This window comes from Choloepus didactylus, chromosome 5, assembly GCF_015220235.1.
Source record: "Choloepus didactylus isolate mChoDid1 chromosome 5, mChoDid1.pri, whole genome shotgun sequence".
In the NCBI taxonomy this organism is placed as follows: domain Eukaryota; kingdom Metazoa; phylum Chordata; class Mammalia; order Pilosa; family Megalonychidae; genus Choloepus; species Choloepus didactylus.
The window spans coordinates 34066001-34088392 of NC_051311.1; the positions used below are offsets into that span (position 1 = coordinate 34066001).

The 22392-nt window shown below is 40.3% G+C and overlaps 1 protein-coding gene across 6 annotated transcripts in view; it reads right to left on the reverse strand.

The window, feature by feature from the left end:
• Positions 1 to 22392, reverse strand: part of DPP6 (dipeptidyl peptidase like 6) — a 1366335-nt gene that overhangs the window by 693881 nt on the left and 650062 nt on the right. Inside the window, exon 1 of one of the 6 annotated variants that reach the window (XM_037835754.1) lies at positions 1638 to 2033. The exons of the other annotated variants lie outside the window; for them this stretch is intronic. Coding sequence (XP_037691682.1) covers positions 1638 to 1694 — 57 coding nt within the window. The 5' untranslated portion in view covers positions 1695 to 2033. Of the gene's footprint in view, positions 1 to 1637; positions 2034 to 22392 lie in introns of those variants that run through there. 6 annotated transcript variants of the gene reach the window in all.

Consider the following 22392-nt stretch of genomic DNA (forward strand, 5'->3'; position numbering starts at 1 on the left):
TAATACCTAATGCTGGGGGAGAACTATAATAAAAGGAAGCCCATTTCATTTTAGAATGCTAATTTAGGGTGGAAAACTCATATTTCCAACTAATATTTATTAAACAAATATTCTGTAGAATTACAAAAAAAAAGAGCAGGGCTTGATTGAGGTTTCCCTATTCTGAACCTGCAAGCTACATTGAGCATTAACCCTTACACAAGCTCTCACACCAAATACAAGAATTTTTCAATTTCCATATGTATATCTTCTTCCCAGGCACATAAAATTGTATTTAAGATCTTCAGATGATTATGACAATCATGATGATGATGATGATGCTAATGACGACAACAACGATGGTATCTATACCACAACTACTAACAGGGTAGACTATTATTTTTCTTATAGAAAAACAGACTTTGAGGACATGCTCCCATAAAAATGTAGTTTCCACTAAATACAAATCCAAAGTTGTCTTCATACACATCTCTTTGAATAGAAGATGCTGGGATTCTTTCACACAATGCCCCCAAAGAGGCTCTTCACTTTCCTAAACTCTAGAGAGGTCTCCTTTCTTTGCCCCAGTCCTAACAAATGAGAGCTAACAACCACCATAAAATAAATAGGGAAAATCAGCTTATTCTGTTGATTTACCAAGCTTGAGCAAGCTGCTTTGCAAATCTATTGGTGTCTCCCAGGATCTATTTTAATGATCTGCCTGAGGTGAACCAAACAGTGATTAAAAGATGAGAACCCTCAAGACCTTCTAAGAAGGGAATTATAGTATCTACAGGAGTGGTAAAAACACAGCCTGCTGGTTCACCTTTATTCCCCCAAAGACTGCGAGCCTCTGCAGACGGTGGGCCTCTTCAGGGTAGAGTGAGCAGCTGCCCTCTGCCATATGGGGACACCAGTGCAGCCCTTGGCCATCCTCGGCCATTCCCTTAAAAGCTGCTACTTCTCAGCTATGGATCCTACTTAGTCCTAATTTTAATACACCATTCAGCTTTTCTATCAGGGAGAGTTTGCACTCTTTATCTGCCCAGGATGAACAGCATCAGTCTATTAGTACCTTTAAAAGATACTTGAAAAAAAAAAAGAAAGAAAAGGTACAACTGGAAGAACAAGAAAAGTCCTTTAAACATAGCTCCTACATTTTCATTTGACTCATCTTCATATACATAAACAGAGTCCTGTTGGGGGGTCAGAACAAGCTGAAAATTTTTTTGGTTGTCCATTACTCCCATCCCACCCCTCAAATCACAAAGTAGTTGAAAACCTTACCAACTAACACATGTTAAATTAGGCAGCTCTGAAGACAGGCCTTTTTTCCAAAGACACTTGCACATCAAGTTTACCCAGCCAGATGCTCACTGTACCGATCCATTACTGATAAAGCCAGGGGATCTTCTAAAAATAGAAGTGGGGGAGAGGATAAGCGGCAGACCCCAGCAGCACTCACTCAGCACTTTATTTTGCCTCCCAGCTCTGTGACTCAGGTGTTGCAGTCATACACAAATACAAAATCATTCAAGAAATACATTCACATTCCCTCTCTCTCTCTCTCTCTCTCTCTCTCTCTCTCTCTCTCTCTCACACACACACACACACACACACACACACACACACACCAGCACTCCAAAAAGCAGCATTACCTGTTCCTGCTGTTGCATAGATTTCCCTGAAGCATTTTGTTCCTTAGCTGTAGTCATGGTCTTCTATCCAGGGCGCTCACCACTACCGTGGTAGACAGGATTTGACGGTGAGTTTGGAGCCACCAGAGTCCAGAAGGTATAGGAGGAGTGTGATTTAGTCCATACTTCAAAAATTACAAGGCTATTTGGGGGAAGGGGGAAGGGAGATGGGGTAGACAAGCCTACTTTTCTATTTAAATGCAAAGAGCAGAGAGTCTCCAAAAAGGGAAGATGCTGCTGCTTAGTGGGGCTTCTCCAATTAGCAACAGCCTCTGCAATCGCCACAGAAACAATGATAACTGCTTAGCAACCGGCAACTGGCAGCTCGGTGCAGGAAAGGGGACCCGAGTGATGGGCTCCTACCTCCCTTCCTGCCTCCCCGGGCAGCCCACGGCGCATGCTCCAGCCGCCTGCTCCGCTCCGGGTGCCTAGAAGCCGCGAGGTGGGGGCGCGCGGGGGGCGGGGAGCGGCGGCCGCGCGGGAGGCGTCGAGCGCCGTGGTGTCTGCGCGCCCCGCACCGACGGGGTCGGGCCGAGAGCCGTGGGAACCTTGCCGGGCTGGGGCTTCGCAGTCCGCGGGCTCGAGCGTGCGAGCCCCGCGCCAGACGCAGCGGGACAGGCAGAGGGGAGGTCCGTGGTGGCAGGCCCGGCAAAGTTGTCACCCTCATCCTTCACGCCGTCCTTGGCTGTGCCCAGGTGGCGGAAAAGCTCGGGCTGAACCTACCTCTCAGGGCGCCTTGTTCTCGGCCAGGCAGGCAAAATGGGGCCATTTCATACCTGGGCGGCAGATGAAGGAGCTAGGCAGGGAATCTTTTTTAGATTTTCTTTTTTTTTTTCCTTCTGGAAAGTGGCTGGTGTGTTTGAGATGGATGGTGGTCTGTGGGCACCGAGGAATAGTATCTTTCTTTTCGCTGGGTAGGTTTTGCAGGAGCACTAGTTATTTGAAATCTTTGCCTTCATTTTTGTTAAAATCCAGATAATTTATATTCCACTTTTAAATTTTTTATTTATTCTATTTATCTTATTAGAAAGATTGTGGGTTTGCTGAACAATCATGCATAAAGCACTCGATTCACCTATACCACTCTATTATTCGCATATTGTATTGGTGGGTACATTTGTTACAATTGATGAAAGCACATTTTTATAATTATGCTATTAACTATAGTCCATGGCTTAATTTAGGGTCACTATTTGGATTGTGCAGTTCCTCGGACTTTTCTTTAAATGTTTAATCTAGGACACAGTCAACAAAAAATGTCCTCTTAAATACATAACTTAGTGCTGTTAATTATATTCACAATGTTATGCTACCATCACCACCATCCATTACTAAAACTTTCCCATTGTCCAAATAGAAACTCTGTACATTTTAAGCCTTAATTCCCTATTCTCAACCCCCAGGAGCAGTAATTATTTGAAATCTTCACCTTTATTTTTGTTAAAATTTAGACAACTTATGTTCCATCCATCTTTTTTTTTCATTTCAGTCTTTGAATCAGCTTCTTAAGGCCAAAGAAAATTGCATACAAGAATTCCTTAACTGCTTCACATATGTCAGTGGAATATGCATATGTCTTCCAGTGAAAAAAAGGACAATATAAATAAACATTTTCAAGAACCTCTCAGGGGGCGCCTGCAACTCTACTGTGATACAGCAAAGAGTAGAAGCACCTGTGTGCAGGTAGGATTGGGCAGGCAGGGGCCACGGTCCACCATGCCACACTCAGACATTACAGAGTTGAGGAAAAGCCACAACTCGGTCAGCTTCCAGTAAAGAGCAGATACAGACTCCTCTTCATCTCAGAGAGCAGTGAATAGGGGCATCCAACTTCACAAGGCCAACCCCACCAAAAAGAGATCAAAAATAGTAACACAAACTTCCCCCAGTCCCAAAAATGGGGGAAAAATAAAACCAGCACAAACCCCAATGATTAAAAGAAAAAAAAAAACATATGGCTCATGATAAAAATTAAAAAGTAAAATCCAAAGTGCTTTTCAAAACATTTTTAAAACCTTTAAAAACAGACAGTGCTTCCTTAAAAAGAAAAGTCTGACTAGGCCATCTGGGAGTCAGAAGCTGTCAGGCTGTGATCAACAAGATCATAACTGATATGACTACAAAAGTGGAAATACAAGGGGGCGTGTTCACTATACATTAGCAATTCGGTGAAACCCGGAATCTTTAAATACACAGCCATTGGAAGGATGATCTATCTTGAGCAGGAAGGATTTTTACTCATTGGGGGAGCATGTCAAAGCTAACTCTATGAGACCTGCCTGGGCTCTGGTCGCTGTGGCCCCTGCCCTGACTTGGGAGATGGTAATATTCCAGAATCAAAATGAAGAAGCAGCTTTCAAGTAGGAGTAGCCCACTGAATCAAATGCTCCTTGAAACTACAGAAATCTGCTTTAATTTCTCTTGGCATTTAGAAGTTCCTTCCTCCAAGCTCCAGCTTCTTAGAGGAAGGAATGGAGCACATCTTGTGCACAGATGTTTTGCCCACGGGCTTTAATGCCAGAGAGTTGTGGGATCTACTGCTTATGAGTTGTGTGAACTTGAGGAAGTTACTTAACTTCTCTGGGCCTTGACTGACATCTAATTTTGTGAGAAGCTAACAAGAAAATATACAGCTCAGGGTAAATCATTCCTACATCCCTGCATCTGTAAACACTGAAGTGAACTAACTCCTACAGTACCACATATCTACATCTTATTCTATCACTTTTGTATTTTAATTTCTTTACACCTCTTCTCTAGATTGAGATCCTCTAGACTAGCTTCATGGGCCACAACAGGGTTATGGTTATCATCAGACTTGAATCAAACAGCTTGTGTTTGAATCCTATTTCTACCACTTTCTATCTACAGTTGTCCCTTCCACACCAGGGGGTTAGGAGTGTGGAGCCCCAGCAATCTGGAAAATCTGTGTGAAAAAATTTTTTTCAGACGTTGCCTCTCCTGTTTCTTTTACATTGTGTAGGCTAAATCTTTTTTTTTTTTTTTAGTTTCAAACTAGCCTTTGCTGGTCTGAAAATCCATAGAGGCAGACACTTCACCTTCATTTTCCTTTAGGGAGTCATATAAGGACTTAGTCTTTTTTTTTTTTTTTTTTTTTTTTTTTGTATGATGCCACAGTCTACTGGAATGTCTTTTTTGTAACCAATCCTGCACCCAAAAGAATGTTGCACTTTCTGTGCACTAGAGATGCAGATCTTGTGGTTTATGCAAATGCTTTGCAGTTGTTGATGTAGCTGCAGCAATGGCTTTGCAGATTTCCTTCTTTTTACTTGATATGCCTTATGGTCAACTCATTAACGCTGTAATGGCAGACATCTAGCCGTCATTTTTTGCCTGAATGAAGCATATCTAACAATTTTACTTTTTCCTTCAAATTTACCACTTTCCTTTGTTTCTTGGGAGCACTTTCTGAACCGCTAGGAAAACTAAGCTTGGGAACTAAAATTTTAATAGAGTTTATGGCTCTAAGGGATGTAAGATAGGAGAAACTCAAGGTGCAAAGATCACTGCGAGATCACCATCAGATTGCCGTAAACACGTTTGGCATCCCCAAACCAGTGCATAAAACTGCAGTTCTTTCATTACAAATTTAATTTTAGGCACAGAAATTGTGTAGCTGTTCATTTATGTTATAAAACAGTAAAATACATCCTGTACAGGTAATATTATACATAACAGTACATACATTTTAGGCATTTGAGTTACTAAACTTTTTAAAGATATCTCTACATTTCTAGCCTTTGTGTGTCGTCTGCTGGCCTTCATGTGTCATGTGCTGCTTCCACAAAACTCCCCAAAAATTCCCATTTGATTTCTTTTGCCAACCTGTGATGTCTCGAAACCGTGATGGGAAAAGTTATGATGTGGAAGGGATAACTATATATAGCCATGGGCCAGTTGCTTAATCTGTCTGAGCAGAAGTTCCTGTAAAATAGGAATACTATATACCTCATAGATAGTGAGTTGGGTAAAGATTAAATAAGATAATGGATATGCTTGGCAGAATAAAAACTCAATAAAGAGTATTTTTCATCTTTGTATCTACAACACTAATACTCTTAATGTTTCTGGACTGACTGACAATAACAAGCCCTCCTTCTCTCCATCCTTGGGTAGAGAAAAGGAGCTACAATTGCAGTCACCCATACCCAGTGAACTTGGGATGTCTTCCTTTTCTGTATTTTGTTGAGTGGTTTGCCACCATTCACAATCACTGAACCCAGAAACTCAAGCATTATCTAAGATTCTTTCCTCTCACTCATCCCCCCACCCCAGATATTATTAGTTAACAAGATAAGATGGCAATCTATGTACTTTAAATATGCCATATTTCATCAAATCTAAGATGCCATGGGTTGTAATATACACCACCATTTTATGTATCTAAGAAAATAAGCTGCTAATTAAGTTATGGCATGCCATTGACTGCTAAAAGCATCCAGGTTTCAATGATATGAAATGGTATCACCTCCTCTGAGAAGTCTTACTAAATCCACCAAGTTGTTGGGAAGACAGAAACTAGGTTTTGATAGTACATCATTTGCTTATTAGGGAAAAGATACTGCCTGGGAATCCCAGAAAGCGAAGCCAAAGATCCAAGAAGTCTTTTTCTTCAAAGATTTTAATAAAGAAATATTTCAAAGAGATTTATGCTCAAAAAGGTTTGATTGACTTCCAGACTCCAGTTATTTTTAAAAGGCAATTTGCCACTTAAACCTTGAGTCTCCCATTTAGTAAAGGGTAAGTAAAGAAAATGATATAGTAGACTCTTCTTTCAGAGGATCTTCTTTTGAAGATAACATACATGGCAGCCTTCTCCACTCCCTTCCTCCAGAGCTTGCATCCTGGAAACTAAAGATTGTACTTTTTGTAGTTTTACATCCAAAAGCAATCGCATTTCTCTGCCTCAAAGTATTGCAATTAGAGGGACAAACAAGATTCCTAAGGAATGACTTTATTAGCTATAACATGGTTATAGCTACTATATATACATATATATTATTTTTGGTTATATGGAGATGTTGTGCCTTATGCTGGCCTGTGGCCATCTGTGTAATGCTTTAACTCATAAGGAGGAGTGGGATGTGGTCTGAACCTTCCCTGTATTTTACTTGACTTTAGAAGTGTAAAGATGCCACTTGTCCCCCTCTGCCTTTTAGCAGGATCTGAAATGTTTCCTAGTCACACTGTTGTCCAATATTCTATGTTTACAAAGAATCTTCAAATGGACATACAAATTTGAACTCGGAAACAACCCCTGGTCCAGATACAAGGCAGTATGTAGGTTTCCACACACACAGCTTCAGCCTCGATCCTTCTCACTCACTGAAATAGGATCCAGGCATTTCTTTTAAATCTCAGAGGCAGCAGTGAACTTTTCAGTCTTGCTGTTGACAAGTGCGTGTCTGCCATTAGATAGCCATATGTACTAAGGGGTCAATAAGTAAACCCTCATTGTGCGTCTGCTTCCACCACGTCCCGCAAGTGCCACAACGCGAGTGAGGAGCCTCTCCTGTGGAGAAATGAACACTGCATCGACCACTCCTCACAGGATTGCATTGTGTGGAATAATTGTCGATGTGTTTGCCCTTTTTATATGTCAAGTAAATATTTGTAAAAGTTATACAAATGACATTATTAAAATATTACTAACAGATTTTTCCACGTTTCATTGCCTGAATAAAAACTGTTAAAAAAAAATAGCGGACACCACCTTCTTTTTGCATGTGAGATCGCTGGGCACCCAGCTAAGACGTCGATTACATCTGAGGGAACCACAGCTCTGCCCGAAAACAGAGGAATGCGCCCGAGAAGATCCAAATCTTCACTTGCATGATGAGGGATTAAATAAGGAATTTATGGTGAAAGTGCAGAACTCTAGGACTCCTCGTGAGTTGCCCCAGGCAACCTCTGTATAGAATTCACTCAAAAATCCTAAATGAGACCCAAAGTGAAGCAAGGGGTTCATTAAGCTGCCCAACTAGTATGTTGTCTATATTGTGTTTGGGTTTGGTTTTTGCAGGAAAAATAATTGTTCTCCCAGAAATGTACTGGATTCTTTATGTAAATACAAACTTCCAGGGACTTAATACAATTGACATGATGGAAAGTTACTGTTCTAATTTGCTAATGCTGCAGAATGCAAAACACCAGAGATGGATAGGCTTTTATAAAACCGGCGTTTATTTCACTACACAATTACACACTTAAGGCTACAAAGCGTCCAAGGTAACACATCAGCAATCGGGTACCCTCACCGGAGGATGGCCAATGGCCTCCGGAAAACCTCTGTTAGCTAGGAAGGCAGCTGGCATCTGCTCCAAAGCTCCGGCCTCAAAACGGCTTTCTCCCAGGACGTTCCTCTCTAGCAAGCTTGCTCCTCTTCAAAACATCACTCCCAGCTGCACTCTCTTTCCTCTCTTTGAGTCAGCTCATTTATATAGCTCCACTGATCAAGGCCCACCCCGAATGGGCGGGGCCATGCCTCCATGGGAACATCTCATCAAAATCATCACCCACAGCTGGGTGGGGCACACTCCAAGCAAATCCAACCATCACCAAAACTTCTTCCCCACAAGACCACAAAGATAATGGCATTTGGGGGACACAATACACTCAAACCGGCACAGTCACATAAACAAATTTCATCAGCACATCAAAAAGACCCTATTTCTTTTTGAAAATCAAACAGAATGTCAAGGTGTCTATCAGTTAAAAAAAAAAAAAAATCTGTGGGATGACCTTATGGGAACACGAGTTCCCTGCCGTGTCCCAAGCTGAATGAGAAAGTGGGAGGACACGAGCGCGCATGCCCTGCCACTCCTTGCCTGACGCCACAGTCGGTCCTATCTTGTACTGACTATGGTTGAAAATGCCTACCCTTGGGCAGACACCAACAATTTAATTGTTAGAGCTGAAATGAGATGTAGTGAGGTCTAAATAAAGCTGAATTAACCAACAGTTTGCCGGAGAGACTGTCTCCTGGTATTTCAGCACCTTGGACAAAATGCAGTCCCCAGAGATCTGCTACTGCCTCACTGTTTTTCCTGCTTTTGTATTAACAAAGAAAACACAGCTTCTGTGAGTCCTCCTGGTTTTGAACCTCTACTTCTATGCAAATAAAGGCTTCAAGGCTACTAGTGCTCACGGACCTGGGAGAATCTAGCCATCTTTATGCACAGCACTAAAAAATACTCTCAAAGATAAAGTCCTTCGGGCACAGTCTTAATTGTTCTGTTCTTTGCACTTCTGCGAAGCCTAGCATAGTTCCTTGCAGAGAGAAGACACTATATTTTTCCCTTTAAAAGGGATTTCGGGAAACATTTCAAGTGGTTGAGCTCCTTTCCATCCCCCTTCCCAGGCATTTTACAAAACCAAACGAGCAAAATCAAAGACACTGTATTCTTTTTTGGAGTTGACAAGTGAATCCCAATTATTTTTTTGAACTAGCATGTATTGTCATTTATTAAGCATTTCAGTTGTTTAGGCCAGACAGCATATACTAGGCACATGAATAAAAAATTGCCTAAAATACTTATTTTTATATTTATTTTCTTATGAACTGAATATTTTATATCCTCAATATGGCTTGGTTAACTTTTTCAGTTATGGCTGCTTAACTTTATATTACATCCTGAATTTAATTCTGATCAAGGTATTTATTTGGCACAGATTCTAAGAGGTCAGGATGGTTTTTGCCAAGAATACACACAAAAAAATAATTAAAGAAGAGGAAAGAAAGAAGGCCCCATATAAAACAGGAATCACATGATAAGGGTTTGTTTTTGGTTTTGCTTTGTTTATATGTTTTTAGGCTTCCCTGCAGGACTAGTTTCTGGAGGTGGGTGCAGAGATGGTACAGATTCTTCTCATATTCTTTGTTGCGGCCCACCTACCAGAACATCTGGCACATAAGTTTTTAATTTAAAAAAATTTGTTAGCAGAAGAGAGTGTGCTAGGCCAAAGGAAGGGCTGGCAAACTCTGAGAATGGGCCTTCCAAGTCTTCGGATACTTACACCTCAAAAGTGGAAAGTATCTGGCCCCACCTAGGTCAGGGCTCTGGACCTCAGAAAGCCACTGCTGCACCAGGGAGCTAAGCAAAGCCTGCCACTGAGGAACCATCAGCAAAGCAAATAGGGGCTCAAAAAAGAAGGACTAGGGCAGTGAGGTGAGAAGTCACTTTCCCCTCACATAACTAGAACACAAACTGATCCTCTCCAACCTTGGTAATAGGTGAAATCAGCAGCCTGCCTCAAAATATACATTCACAATTTCCATCTCATTCTTAAGATCTCAGAATTGTTCTGTCCTCCAGAATTTCCTATGAAACGTAAACCCCCTGAGATGGATCAGATCTTAAACCACCATATGTTATCATCTCAGACAGGATTCAGTGCTAACTGACAGAAGCCAAGAATACTACCCAGGACTAATACTGAAGGACAGGGACAACTGCAGATGAGAGGAAGAGACGTGAAGGAGAGCCTTCATCATTATTTCCAGGACTTTTCTTTCCACACCACAGGAATGGTATCCCAAGGATGCTCAGCAATGTAAAGCGAGAAACAGCATGCAACCTCTTCTGGTGCTTCCATTTTACTTCTCAGTAAATAGCTTACAATATGACTTTGAATCTAAAAAATGAATATGGATATAATGCAAAGTTTGCACACATTTATAAGATTATACATGACGCTTCAAAGAAATGTCCTGCTAGCATTAGGTCACTTGGGTGTTTGCCCAGCCGTGCCCACCCTCAGGCTCCCCCTGTCCCTCGTTCATCTCCTCTGTCATCAACAGCAATTAGATGGAAAAGTTTGAGAACTACTGGTTGAGGGCCAGGCCAGGTTTTGCCACTCAGAACCTTTCCATGGGATTTTCTAGCATCAGGTTACAAGCTGCCAACTTCTATTCATACTTGAATTTGGCTGCCTTTAACAGCAAAATGTTTGACTTTTATCCATATTTTAAATTTAATAAGTATCCCTCCAAAGGGCAAATGTTGTACTTAAGTTTATCCTCTCAAGCTAAAGGTATTTGTTTGTTATTACACATTCAGAGAGCCCTATCTCTGGGATTAATACTAAATTTTGCCTATGCTTTATCAGCACGGTCATCTAAAAATCATGAGTCAGACCGTATAACAATGTAGTTTACAAGGGGTGACAGTGTGACTGTGAAAACCTTGTGGATCACACTCCCTTTATCCAGTATATGGATGGATGAGTAGACAAATGGGGACAAAAACTAAATGAAAAATAGGGTGGGATGGGGGGGATGATTTGGGTGTTTTTTTTTTTAACTTTCATTTTTTATTCTTAATCTGATTCTTTCTTGTATAAGGAAAATGTTCAAAAATAGATTGGGGTGATGAATGCACGACTATATGATGGTACTGTGAACAGGTGATTGTACACCATGGATGATTGTATGGTATGTGAATATATCTCAATAAAACTGAATTTAAAATTAAAAAAAAACAACAAAAAAAAAACATTGGTCAGAGAACAGGTTAACAATTGGTAAATATAGGACACATTATTCCCCGAGGTTGTACAGATCAAAAGGGGGGAAAAAAAAGAGTTCATAAGCAACTTCTGGAAAATAGCATATATAGATATTATGGCTCTTCAATAACTATACATTGCAGGGAATGCAATTCAGAGAAGAGTTAAGAGTGAATCTAGTAAAGATATAGGAGCATAGCAAAAAAGAGTAGTGTATATTCTGCAGTTCTTTGCCCAGTACCTTACATAGAATATGTGCTCAATAAATATTTAATTGATACCACATATACTTAAATGGAGAAAGTAAATGCTTACCTGCCCTCAAAAATAATAACAATAACAAAGGCCACCAGTTTCTGAGAGCTCACTGGGTACCTGGTACTGTGCTTAGTGCTGTATATGTACAATATCTGATTTCAAACACCCAGAAACTTGGTGAGGCACGTAACTTTGGTTCCTCATTTTACAAATGGGGAACTGATACCTAGAGAAGTTATACTATGAAATCCAAGTCACTGAGCTACTAAACAGCCAGTCCAGAACGTGAACCGAGGTAGTCAAGGACCTGAGCCACCACAGCACACTGCCTTAAAATACCTGATTAGTTAAAATATTTAACTAATCCATGCACCAGAAATGATGCTGAGCATTTTATACATATTATCTTATTTAATCCTTAAATATTTCTCAGTATTTATTATTTCCATTTTACTGATGAGAAAATTGAAGCTTGAAATATTTGTTCTAAAATCATACAATCAGAAGTAAATGGCAAAGTTAGCACTCAGATCCAGTTCTGTGTGATTCCAAAGCCTTTGCTACACACACACACACACACACACACACACTTCCTGTCTCTCCAAACACTTCCCAAGCACTTGGGCAGGAGGTCCATCCCTGAATTCTCCAAATAAGAAGCTCCTAAAATCTGACTTCTCTAGCTTCTGCTGAGCAACAGGCAACCAAAAGGGTCCTGCTAAGACCTTGACTCTCGGCAAATCCCTCCCTTTCGTGTCTAGGAAGAATCCAATTTACTGCAGCTCGTGTACTTACAGGCAACATCCTGGAAAAAGTGCTGATCTCAGCCTTTCCCAGGCAAGTGCTCTTTGTGCCACAGGAACAGGGCGAGAAGCAGTCTGGAGAGGAAGCACTTTCATTCTGCAGCTAAGTACCACTGGGGCAGCTGATAAACACACTTTAGTGGGGGCTCTACCAGTCCCTGGTTCTGGGCCAAGATAGCTCTTAACTGTGCTCATTGAGGCACAGGTACCTGGAGCCTGGCAGCGAAAGGGGCCAAGCCCACCTGCCAACAGGATGACTCTACCAGCTGTTTGCCTTACCATGTTATTCACCTTCCATTCCCTCTGGTGTGTTTTTCCAATTCTATTAGAAATTCATCATATACCTGCAATCACTCTCACTGAATGGATGTGTGGCACAATCAGTACCATCCAGGTGCACCTGGATAGAGGCCTTTTTTCACTTGGGCAAGCCGATTTACCCATTATCCATTCTCTCTCCTCCAGATGTTTCTAACTAGTGCTGCTGGCACAGGCACAGCTAATTAGGTTTGTTTGTAGAAGTACACGCTTGGATCCCTGTGTGGCTGGATGCTATTTCTCACTCTTCTTATTTGCATTCACCTTGCTCTGAGCAGCCAATCAGCTCTGCTACAGCTCTGTGTAAAATTCAGTTCTGCTTCAAGTGTCACTCAGTCATCAAGTATTTATTGAGCCCCTACTATGTGCAAACTGCAAACCTGCCTGCACAAAGCAGGAATGCTGGCTGATTTACTGTTGTGAGAATGAGATCCAAACGTTTATAGAGTGTGATCTGTCAAAATTTTGAATACGTTTTAGCATTTACCATCTGCAAAAAATGCTACTTTTAACTTAATGCAATTCTCTGAAAAAAAAAAAAAGGACTCATACCAGGATTCAAAGGACCAAGTTGAAAAACATTTTTTAAACAAACACTAAATATTGCCAAACTGGGGAGTAGGTGGATAAGTTTTCCTGTACTGAGAATCGACTCTGGAACAGTTAACCATGATATGTCCACTGTCACCCCTAATGTTTTATCAAGAAGAGGAGTTCTGAATTTGGAGGTTTGTTTTGCTTTTGTTGTTTTTTTTCACCTTGATGGCCCAATACTTAAATACTGATATCCCTGGAAATTGCAAGAGTCTGTACGATCAACTCACACCTATGTGAAGAGCAGCCAAAACACAAGGGAAGATTCCTGGCAGAATAAAAAAAGCACTAAAAACCTTCCAGTTTTCCCAAACCACCTGGGAGACCCTTTATGACTGGGAAACGTCACCTGTGTAATTGGAGCCTCTAAGGCATTGGAACTACTATGAAGACCAAATTAATTATTCTCTTTCTCAGTTTGAGTAACATGCTTCTCATAATGTACACTGAGTTAATTTGGGGCAAAATTTTTTGTTCAACAAGAATGTCTAGAAGAAGCAGTTGGGATTGGCAGAAATATGGAGGCTTTCGTAGTGAGAACATAGAGCTGAATCAGGCCCAGCAATCCAGGCTAAATATCTGGGTCTGTTCTGCCTACACATTGAATAATAGCTGGGAGAGTTAGTGAGGCCCAAAGGTTGTCCTTCCACCCACCCAAGCTTTGAGAGGGAAGAGTGTCCCTTTGTGAGAATCTGAAGAGCATCATGGAGCCAAATCTTTGCCTTCCAGCCTAGTGTGAATAGCCAGGGAATGGCTGGTAGGGAATTTCCCAAAGCCCAGCTAACCTAACATCCCATGTACCCCATGCTTTAGTCACCGTTCGCTAGAGGAAGGAGCATATTTCTTCTTTGGAAACTCTCTTGAAATAGAGGTGGGAAAAGGACAGGGCATCACACCACCTTGATTTGGGTTTTCCTTCATTTTCACTCTTGTTTCCTTCCTTTTCAAATTGTTTCTTTGATTTGCAAGGAAAATAAGAAAAGAAAGAGAGTAGAAGTGATGTGATGCCACAGGGACATCACTTCTGGGTAGAGACTGCTGGCTGCCCCTCACATCCATTCTCTCTGTTCTCCACTGTAACAGAATCCTGTAAATAAAGAGCACATTCCCAGTGTTCCTTGAACAAGATGTAGCCACCTGAGTTTAGTCTGACAACCGTAACATCTGGTAGGGCAAATGTACTTAATTTACTTTTATCTTCTCCTCCCTTTTTCCATCTTGCTACTTGGAATGCCGCCCATCATCCTGAACCATGGGACCAAAGTTATTCATAGGAGAACACAAAATAGAAGGAGCCAAGATAGCTGAGGATTTTGCGAGAGGGAGTTGCCATAGCATTCCTGGACCACTTAACTCCACATTGTATTTACAGGGAAGAGAAATAAATAAGTCACAGTTATTTTAGGTTTTATGGCTTATATAACCATGCTTAATCCATATAGTACAACTCCTCTTCTTTTCTTCATATGACTCCTAAAAGTTGTGTAGAAATGTCACCCTAAACTGACAGTAGGCAATATTAGAAAGAAGCAGAAGCCGATCTACCTTATGGGACCTACTAAATTTAAGCTGATATCTAGATGTAGTAAATGGGTATGCATCGAAAGCAGGGCTGGGCAAACTATGGCCCACAGGCCAAATCCAGTCCACTGCTTGCTTTTGTAAATAAAGTTTTATTGAAACACAGCTATGCCCATTCATTCTCATGTTGTCTAAACATTGCCTTCGTACTACAGTGGCAAAAATGTGTTGTTGGGACAGAGAACATGTGGCCATAAAGCATAGAAGATTTATTATCTGTCCCTTTCCAGAAAAAGTATACTGACCACTTATATAGAACAAGTCTGCTACATGTCAATTAAAGTTCTGTAGTGTTATTCATTGTCAAAAAAAGATACAATAGGAAAAAAGAAACTTCCAGTATCAAAGTAGAACCATTTGCTCCTACCACCATTTGCTCCCACCACCCAAAACAAACAAACAAAACATACAATTAAGGAAAGACAGAGAAAAAAACTGATGCATTTTGCAATCAGTTTAACAAACATACTCTGAGGAATAAAAATATTATAGCAAAGTATCACCTCGCACACTTCTTGTTAGGCTATATCTCATTTCTTATCTACAGTAGTTTGAAACCTGACTGATGAAGCACCATCACATGTTTAAATGTGTAGATCCTTTTAGCATCCTCTATCAATGCCACAACAAAATTCACAGAATGGAGTTCAGTGCCCTGGAAGTAGGAAATCCGGAAGCAGGATTATCCTATGGATTTGGAAAATATTGAAAGCATTCACATGATTTGCCAAATCCATACCATCCATCACTTACAGTAAGAGCTCAAAAATATTTGTTCAAATCGATGAATGAATCATGTGGTGTTTTCAGGTCTCTTAGGAATTCTATTACAAGTCACATTTGAATATTCTTCATCTTTCCTTTTTCTAAATGAGGCTTTGCTTGCTAATCATAACCTTTCCAAGATAAGCTAATGCTAGCCATGGGATGCAGCTAAGGCTGCCACTCAGGTGAGGACCACAACCAGGGAACAGTGGCCTGAGCCAGGGTGTCCCCCCATCTGGGCAGTTGGCGGATCCAACAGCTTACTGTGTGCTAAGTAGTTTGGATATAAAGTCAAGACGTCAGCTCTTGGTGCCTCACAGTCTAATAGGGGAAAGAAACTTGTAACACATAAATGCCTTTTGGTCCTGCCTTAGGAAGTACAAAAGCAATAGATGTGGGGAGTAGGGAAGGGGTTGGGAACAACCTGAGCATCCATCCTTGTGAGGCAGGATACAAAGAATGGAATGGATGCACACCAGGGAATGCTAAGCAGCCACGAGAAGCCACAGACCTATGTTCATAGTCCAGCATGGATGGATCTTCAACACAGGGCTTAAGAAAAAAACAAGAAATATAAAAAACAGTATCTATCTATATATAAACGTATCTACACACAATACATGTATGCATATCTTAACTCAAATCATGCAACATAAAGAAAAATATGTGCATACAAATAATATATGTTTTGCAAAAATACATACAAACAAAAAGATACCCATTAAACATGACATACTGTTTGCCTATGATGGGAAAGGGAAGGGAAGTAGATTATGAAGGGAAATAAGGAAAAAGGAAAGAAAGGCAGGTGGAAGAAAGGGAGAGAGGGAACAAGGCAAAAAAGGCAAAAAGAAGGAAGAACGAAAGGAGGAGTAGTGGTTCTTGCTTGGACCATTGATGGATAATGTGCTATGAGCTCAACCTCTCTGAATCTCAGTTTCTTCATCTGTAAATGAGGGTAGAGAAAGTCAAAATAAAATGTATTGAGAAGCCTCTCTAGCCCTGCATTATCATTTGCACTATCTTCTTTAACCCTCACAACAATCCTAGGAAGCAACTGTTTTAATTCCTGATACACAGATGAGGAAGTTGTGGGTTAGGCAGAATGTGTAATTTGTGCAAGGTGACACAGATAGTGTCTTGACTGATAGGCCTGGCCATGAATTCCATATTCCCTAAATTATCCTCCGGCTGTAATATTCTGTTATTTTGTGTGTCCAGGTAGAAATTCCAACACTGGCAATCAAATTTCTGAAAACTGCTATTATGCAAAAAGTGTTTTAAAATGAACTCACATTTATGTCCACACCTGAGCTTTGATAGGGCAGCCTCAATTCGACTGTGAGAGGGAACCCAAATGGAATGCTGATGGCAGGCCCTTTTGGAAAACTCATTTTTAAAAATCTCGTGTTTCTGCCCAAAGTAGCTTAATTTCATTAAAGTTGTTTTGCTCTTTTCATTTCTCCCCCTGTTCATATCTCACACCTTTTTACACCTCCAGAGCAATGCATGTTGGCATTCAGGCAGCGATGCCACACGAGCTGGCGCCGAACGGGCACTGCACCACCATTCTCCTCCTCGGGCGCCTCAGGCCGCCAGGGTGACCTTGGCCACAGCAGTGCAACAGATGCCTGGTTTATGGTTTTTAACAGTTCCAGCTGAAATTTCTGGGGCTGTTTGCTCTGCCCTGATTTTGGTGCCAGCTGTGGAACAAGCTCCCAAGTTGTTTTAGGGAACACATCGTGCAGTGGATGACTCAGATATTTTCACTGCCACTTTGGCTTTAACAGTATTTCAAGAAAGATGTCCCCAAAAAATCCCTGCTGGCTATTCTTCCTGGCATGGGTATCATATCCTCTTCTGACCTTCCAGAAGCTCTGTCCACTTCCATGCCATCTGGGTGTGGACCGGTTAGTTAGAGTATGATTGAGCTTGGGACGTTTTCATGTCCATATAGGAGAATATGTCTTGCATAAAATGTATCCCCAACCCTTTAAATACCATGCTTCATTTAAAATGTCAAATAAATGAATAACCACATCTATATAGACAATTCCCAGAGAAGGATTAGTCGGTAACATCCCTATTGTCCAATTTTATAAAACACATCTGATTTAGCTTTGGTGATAAGTGTAAATGGTATTCAAATGGGCCACTTAAAATTTGAGGAACATGTAAACAATTAAAATCTAAAACATGTAGCATTTTTCTCCTTAATGCATTTTCACATCAAGGTCATTAACAAAGGGGAGGCCAATAAATCATATCTACCTACCAAAGACACTAGCACCAGCTCTACCCCCAGCCTCTCACTATCTGATGAGCTCCTATTCATCCTTTAATGCCCAGTTCAAATGTTACCTTTTACCACCATCATGAATTTAATCCCTTTTCTCACTGTTTTCCCATCATACCGTTCACGTACTATGCTTGTATAAAGTTCTTATTAAATTATGGCATCACTGTCTGTTTCTCTGTTTGTCTTTATAGCCCCATTGTGAGCTTCTGTAAGTTAGGGTGAGATGAAGTACAGTGTATCAGCTAACGGAATAGGTTTTGAAATCAGAATGATTCCTTGTTTGCAGCTCCCAGCTCTGCTGACTTGTAGGCTATGGGCTCTCTCATCCAACTGCTGAGTCCAGGTTTCATCTGTTAAATGGACACATTGATAGCTGGCTTGTCAAATACTGTCAAAATTAAATTAAGCTGTGCAAACCACTGAACATGTAGTAAAGAATCAACAAATGGCTCTTCTCATCACTAGGTTGAGATATCCTTATGGGCATGTCTTATTCATTTGTGTATCCCCAGAGCTTAGCAACAAAAACAACAGAAGAATTGAAGCGTTGGCGGGGGGAGCTTTTGGAAAACTTAAGTGTCATGAGACACTAAGAGGCCCTAAGAGATGTCAGAACCAGATAAATCATTTTAGGCAACGTGTCAGTAAAGGAATTTGGGGATTATCACAGCACACTGAATTACTCATAGAATCTTAACAGGGTAGAATGGCCATAGTTTACAAATAACAGAGAAATGTAAATATGAAATAGATAATATTTAGGTAGCCTGCCCTAGGGGAATAGAAATAAAATCAGCAGAAAGAAAATATAGGATAAAATGACTCAGCCAGATGTTTTCAAGTTCTGCTGGGAAACCCTCTTGCATGCTGCTAAGATGAAGGGGATGGCAGAAGAGAGAAGAGGCTTCTCTAGATCTTGGGTCTTTGGGTCTCTATCCACACCCCCATCTCAGCCTTCAACCAGGGAACCTTCACTTTTATCTTTTACATGAATTAATATCATTGGAACAAAGTGCTCCGCAGCTTAAAACATTTGAAAAGCACTGGGTCCCACAATACAGGTGACCGCTTTTCAAAGGAGAAAGGACAAAAAAGGGAGGAACAGTGACCACTAAAGAGAAGAAAACTTCTTACATTTAGAAATCAAAGATGAAACAGACAAGGAAAATAGAGTTCATCAATTCATCAGCCGGTCATTTAAGGTTACACATACCTGTATTATGCCTTTTTTTAAGAGTCTTGTTTGCTGAAAATTAGTACTAAGTGAAAGTCCTTCAGAATTACAATGCAACCTATAAAATTTTTACAAAAATGAAGACTATTTCCTAAATGAAGTAAAATATAAGGTGTTGAATGAGACATTTAGAATCTCTACCACCCCCATATGAAAGGAAAGATTACTTAGTAGGAAACCTAAAAACAACCAAATGAAAACAGCAAATATTCTAACATAGTAAACATTCTAAAATAATGGGAAAAACAAGATTTATATTATGAAGTTAACTTGTGTCACCATCAGCATTAAAAGAGCAAGATTAAATAAGATAAAATAAATACTGGCAGGTATAGCACTTATTAATCTGTGAAACTTTTGGGAAATGGGGTCACCAAGTGAAACATTAGGAAAGCCACTGCTTTTAGTATAGGAAATCAAAAGCGAAAGATTGTGCTTGCCTATGCACCACATTTCCTTTCATTCCAAAGTATTTCTTTCTCTCTAAGAACATCTGAACCCTTAGCTTCTCCAGGCAGCCTTCAAAAGCCGACGCAAGTCAACTCCTTAGGTAGTTTCAAGTTGCAATACTTAGTGACTCTCCTTTTTCAACACAACCATTTACAAATTACGCCAACATGCCAGATCAGCTTAGGATCTTCATGCAATAGAGCAAAAACATATTTAAAATGAGTTAGTTTTCATACTTAATTACTCCTTTTTACAAACAGTCTCAGGAGAACACTGTCAAAGAAAGACTGCCCTTAAGCAGAACGTAGTACACTAGGAAATTAGCCTCCATTTCAGAAAAGATGTAAGATTTAAACCTACAAAAGGAGTAATGATTTCTGAGGTTTACCCTGAGTAGGATGACAGGCAGTAAGATTTGTTGAGAACCAGAAAGTCTCCAATTTCACAACAAGGTGTTGATGCTTTATGGTTGATTCATGAAGTTATTCATAAAACTACAACCAACAGTTGACATAGGAGCTGGATTCCATATCTCTATGTTAACCTGGGATTGAGAATCTGTCAATGGATCAAAATAACAAAGCTACTAGAAGGACTAACTTGAAGAAATTTAGGAAATTAGTTCTTAGAGAATGTTCTATCTTTTTCCTTTACTTTCTTCATTTGCTTGCAGAAATCCCCCTACATCAGATGAAGTATGGTTTCCTGCTGTACATCTGAAAAGGAAAGGAATTAATACACTCATTCATACTGGAGTATGGGAGAGTGAATGTGCTTTTCTTCTGGATTATTTATGTTTTAATAGAAAATGCCCAAAGCTTCCCTCATTAGGTTTACAGTAGTAAACTGTCTTTGGGCATTGCTCTTTGAACAAGACAAAGATATGATGTGATGGCATGTGTGATTGGAACAAGTTTTGTGGCCTGACCCAAGGATAGCCAATTTGTAGCCATAAATTCTATGTGAAGAGATGAGTCAAGCCAATTTTATTCTCCCTTAGAGGAACTTAAACGAAGAAAGATCAAGAATCTCTTAGTTGTTAGTGGGTTGAAGGTGAAAGGACATTAGGTAGAGTCCAGGCTGTAATGAAGCAGCTAGAATGACTATGTGAAAGCTAGAGAGACAAAGACTAAAAACTGAGTGATTATGGAAACCAGTTAGTAGAAAGGAAAAAAAAAAAAAAAAAAAAAAAAAAAATTAGGCCCTACTGCTGTGAGAGAGAGACAAAGAATGAGTAGCTGGACTCTGGATCTTGGTCCCTGGAGATTCCTACTTCCCATTTCTAGATATGCATCTCCCTACAATAATCTGTTGTGTTTAGAGATAGCTTGAAAGTCACTGTCAATTTTCACAGTCAGAAGAACCAAACTAAATCAGCTCCGGCCAAATTCACGGGGCCCCACTTTTATGAGTCAATGCTACCTTTTCAAACCCAAAATGCTACCTTCTTTCAAACCCAACTTGGTTTCCAATTTAATATCTTGGTTAAAAGTCCCAGTGTGCAGAGGTTTAGGATGTTCATGGAGTATTCCAAGCAAGAAGTAAGAAATGCCAAAAGAAAATAGTAGGGATGGATTAAAAAAGAATAAATTATAATTTTATATCATGGCGATGAATTAAGATTTGATCCATTTTCTTTGGATAAATTTGACTGGGGCAAGACTGAAGAATGCGCTTAGTCTAACTTACTGTCAACATTAGAAATATTGTCACTTATTTTTACCCTTCATTTGTTCTTTTCCCTGGCACTACACTACACACTTCATTTGTACTTTTCCACGTGTACACGTGGAACTTAATAATAAGAGATTTTTTAATGTGGAAATAAATTGTAATTATCACACCTCATTTATTTGTCAACATTCTCTGCATCTAGTCTTTCCACCAAGCATTCTATTTTCTCCCAACCATTGTATTTCAACTTGAGGGATCCTTAGTTCCTTATTTTGATTACTCTAATCATTGTAGCTCAAGGTCAAAACTGGATTAGAATTTGAGACATCTAGATTCAGTAACCTACACATTACACAACTCCTGGATCACCCTTCCCATTGCATTCTATGAACCCTGAGGAGTGTTGAGCAAAATTTACTTACAATTCAATGCCAATTATGTTCTCTGGAGTTTTGCAAAAAAGATGATCTTCCCCTTGTTCTCCAATAGGGTCTGCTATCTGCACAGGCAGTTTGCAAGATTGAGGATGTGATTACCTTCTTCCAGGCTCCAGTTTCATTATTCCCCAATAAGTCCACAGGGGCAGGGACCATGCCACCTTACCTAGTGCTCAGCATACAGTAGGTACTCTAAAACATCTGTGGCTGATGAAGAAATGAAAGGATTCCAGCAACTCTATGAGTCATAGTCCTCTGTACTTTCCCCTGAATTAGACATTGTGGGTGTTCTACAGACCTTGGGTGTAAAGAGGAGCTTGCATGGGTAGGGCTCTTCATAATTGGCTCTGTCACCTTTGCCCTGCCTTTGCCATGTACCCTACATTGAGAGTTTCTATTCATCCTGTAGCTAGGATGTAGTTGAGCCAGGATGCTGGCTGATCTTCAAAAAAAAAAAAAAACTCTATGAAATGTTTTTCTGCCTTAGCTGATTACTGCTTTCTATTTCATACCTAACCTGCTCTTATGAAATCCACCTCTCTACTAACTAACCTTCACCAGGGTTCACTTTCCCTTATGGTATTTTTTTCTCTTTCTTTTATCAGCTTCTGTTTAGCATTATCTTCTACCCTGAAATGGCTTTTTCTGCAACTGGGCATCCTGCCTTTTCAAACAGTTCTGTGCACCTGACACATTGTATTCATTTAACTTAACAAGTGAAAGGAAAGAGGGAGGCAATAGCTAGTCAATCAGACAATGGCAGAGCCTGGTCACA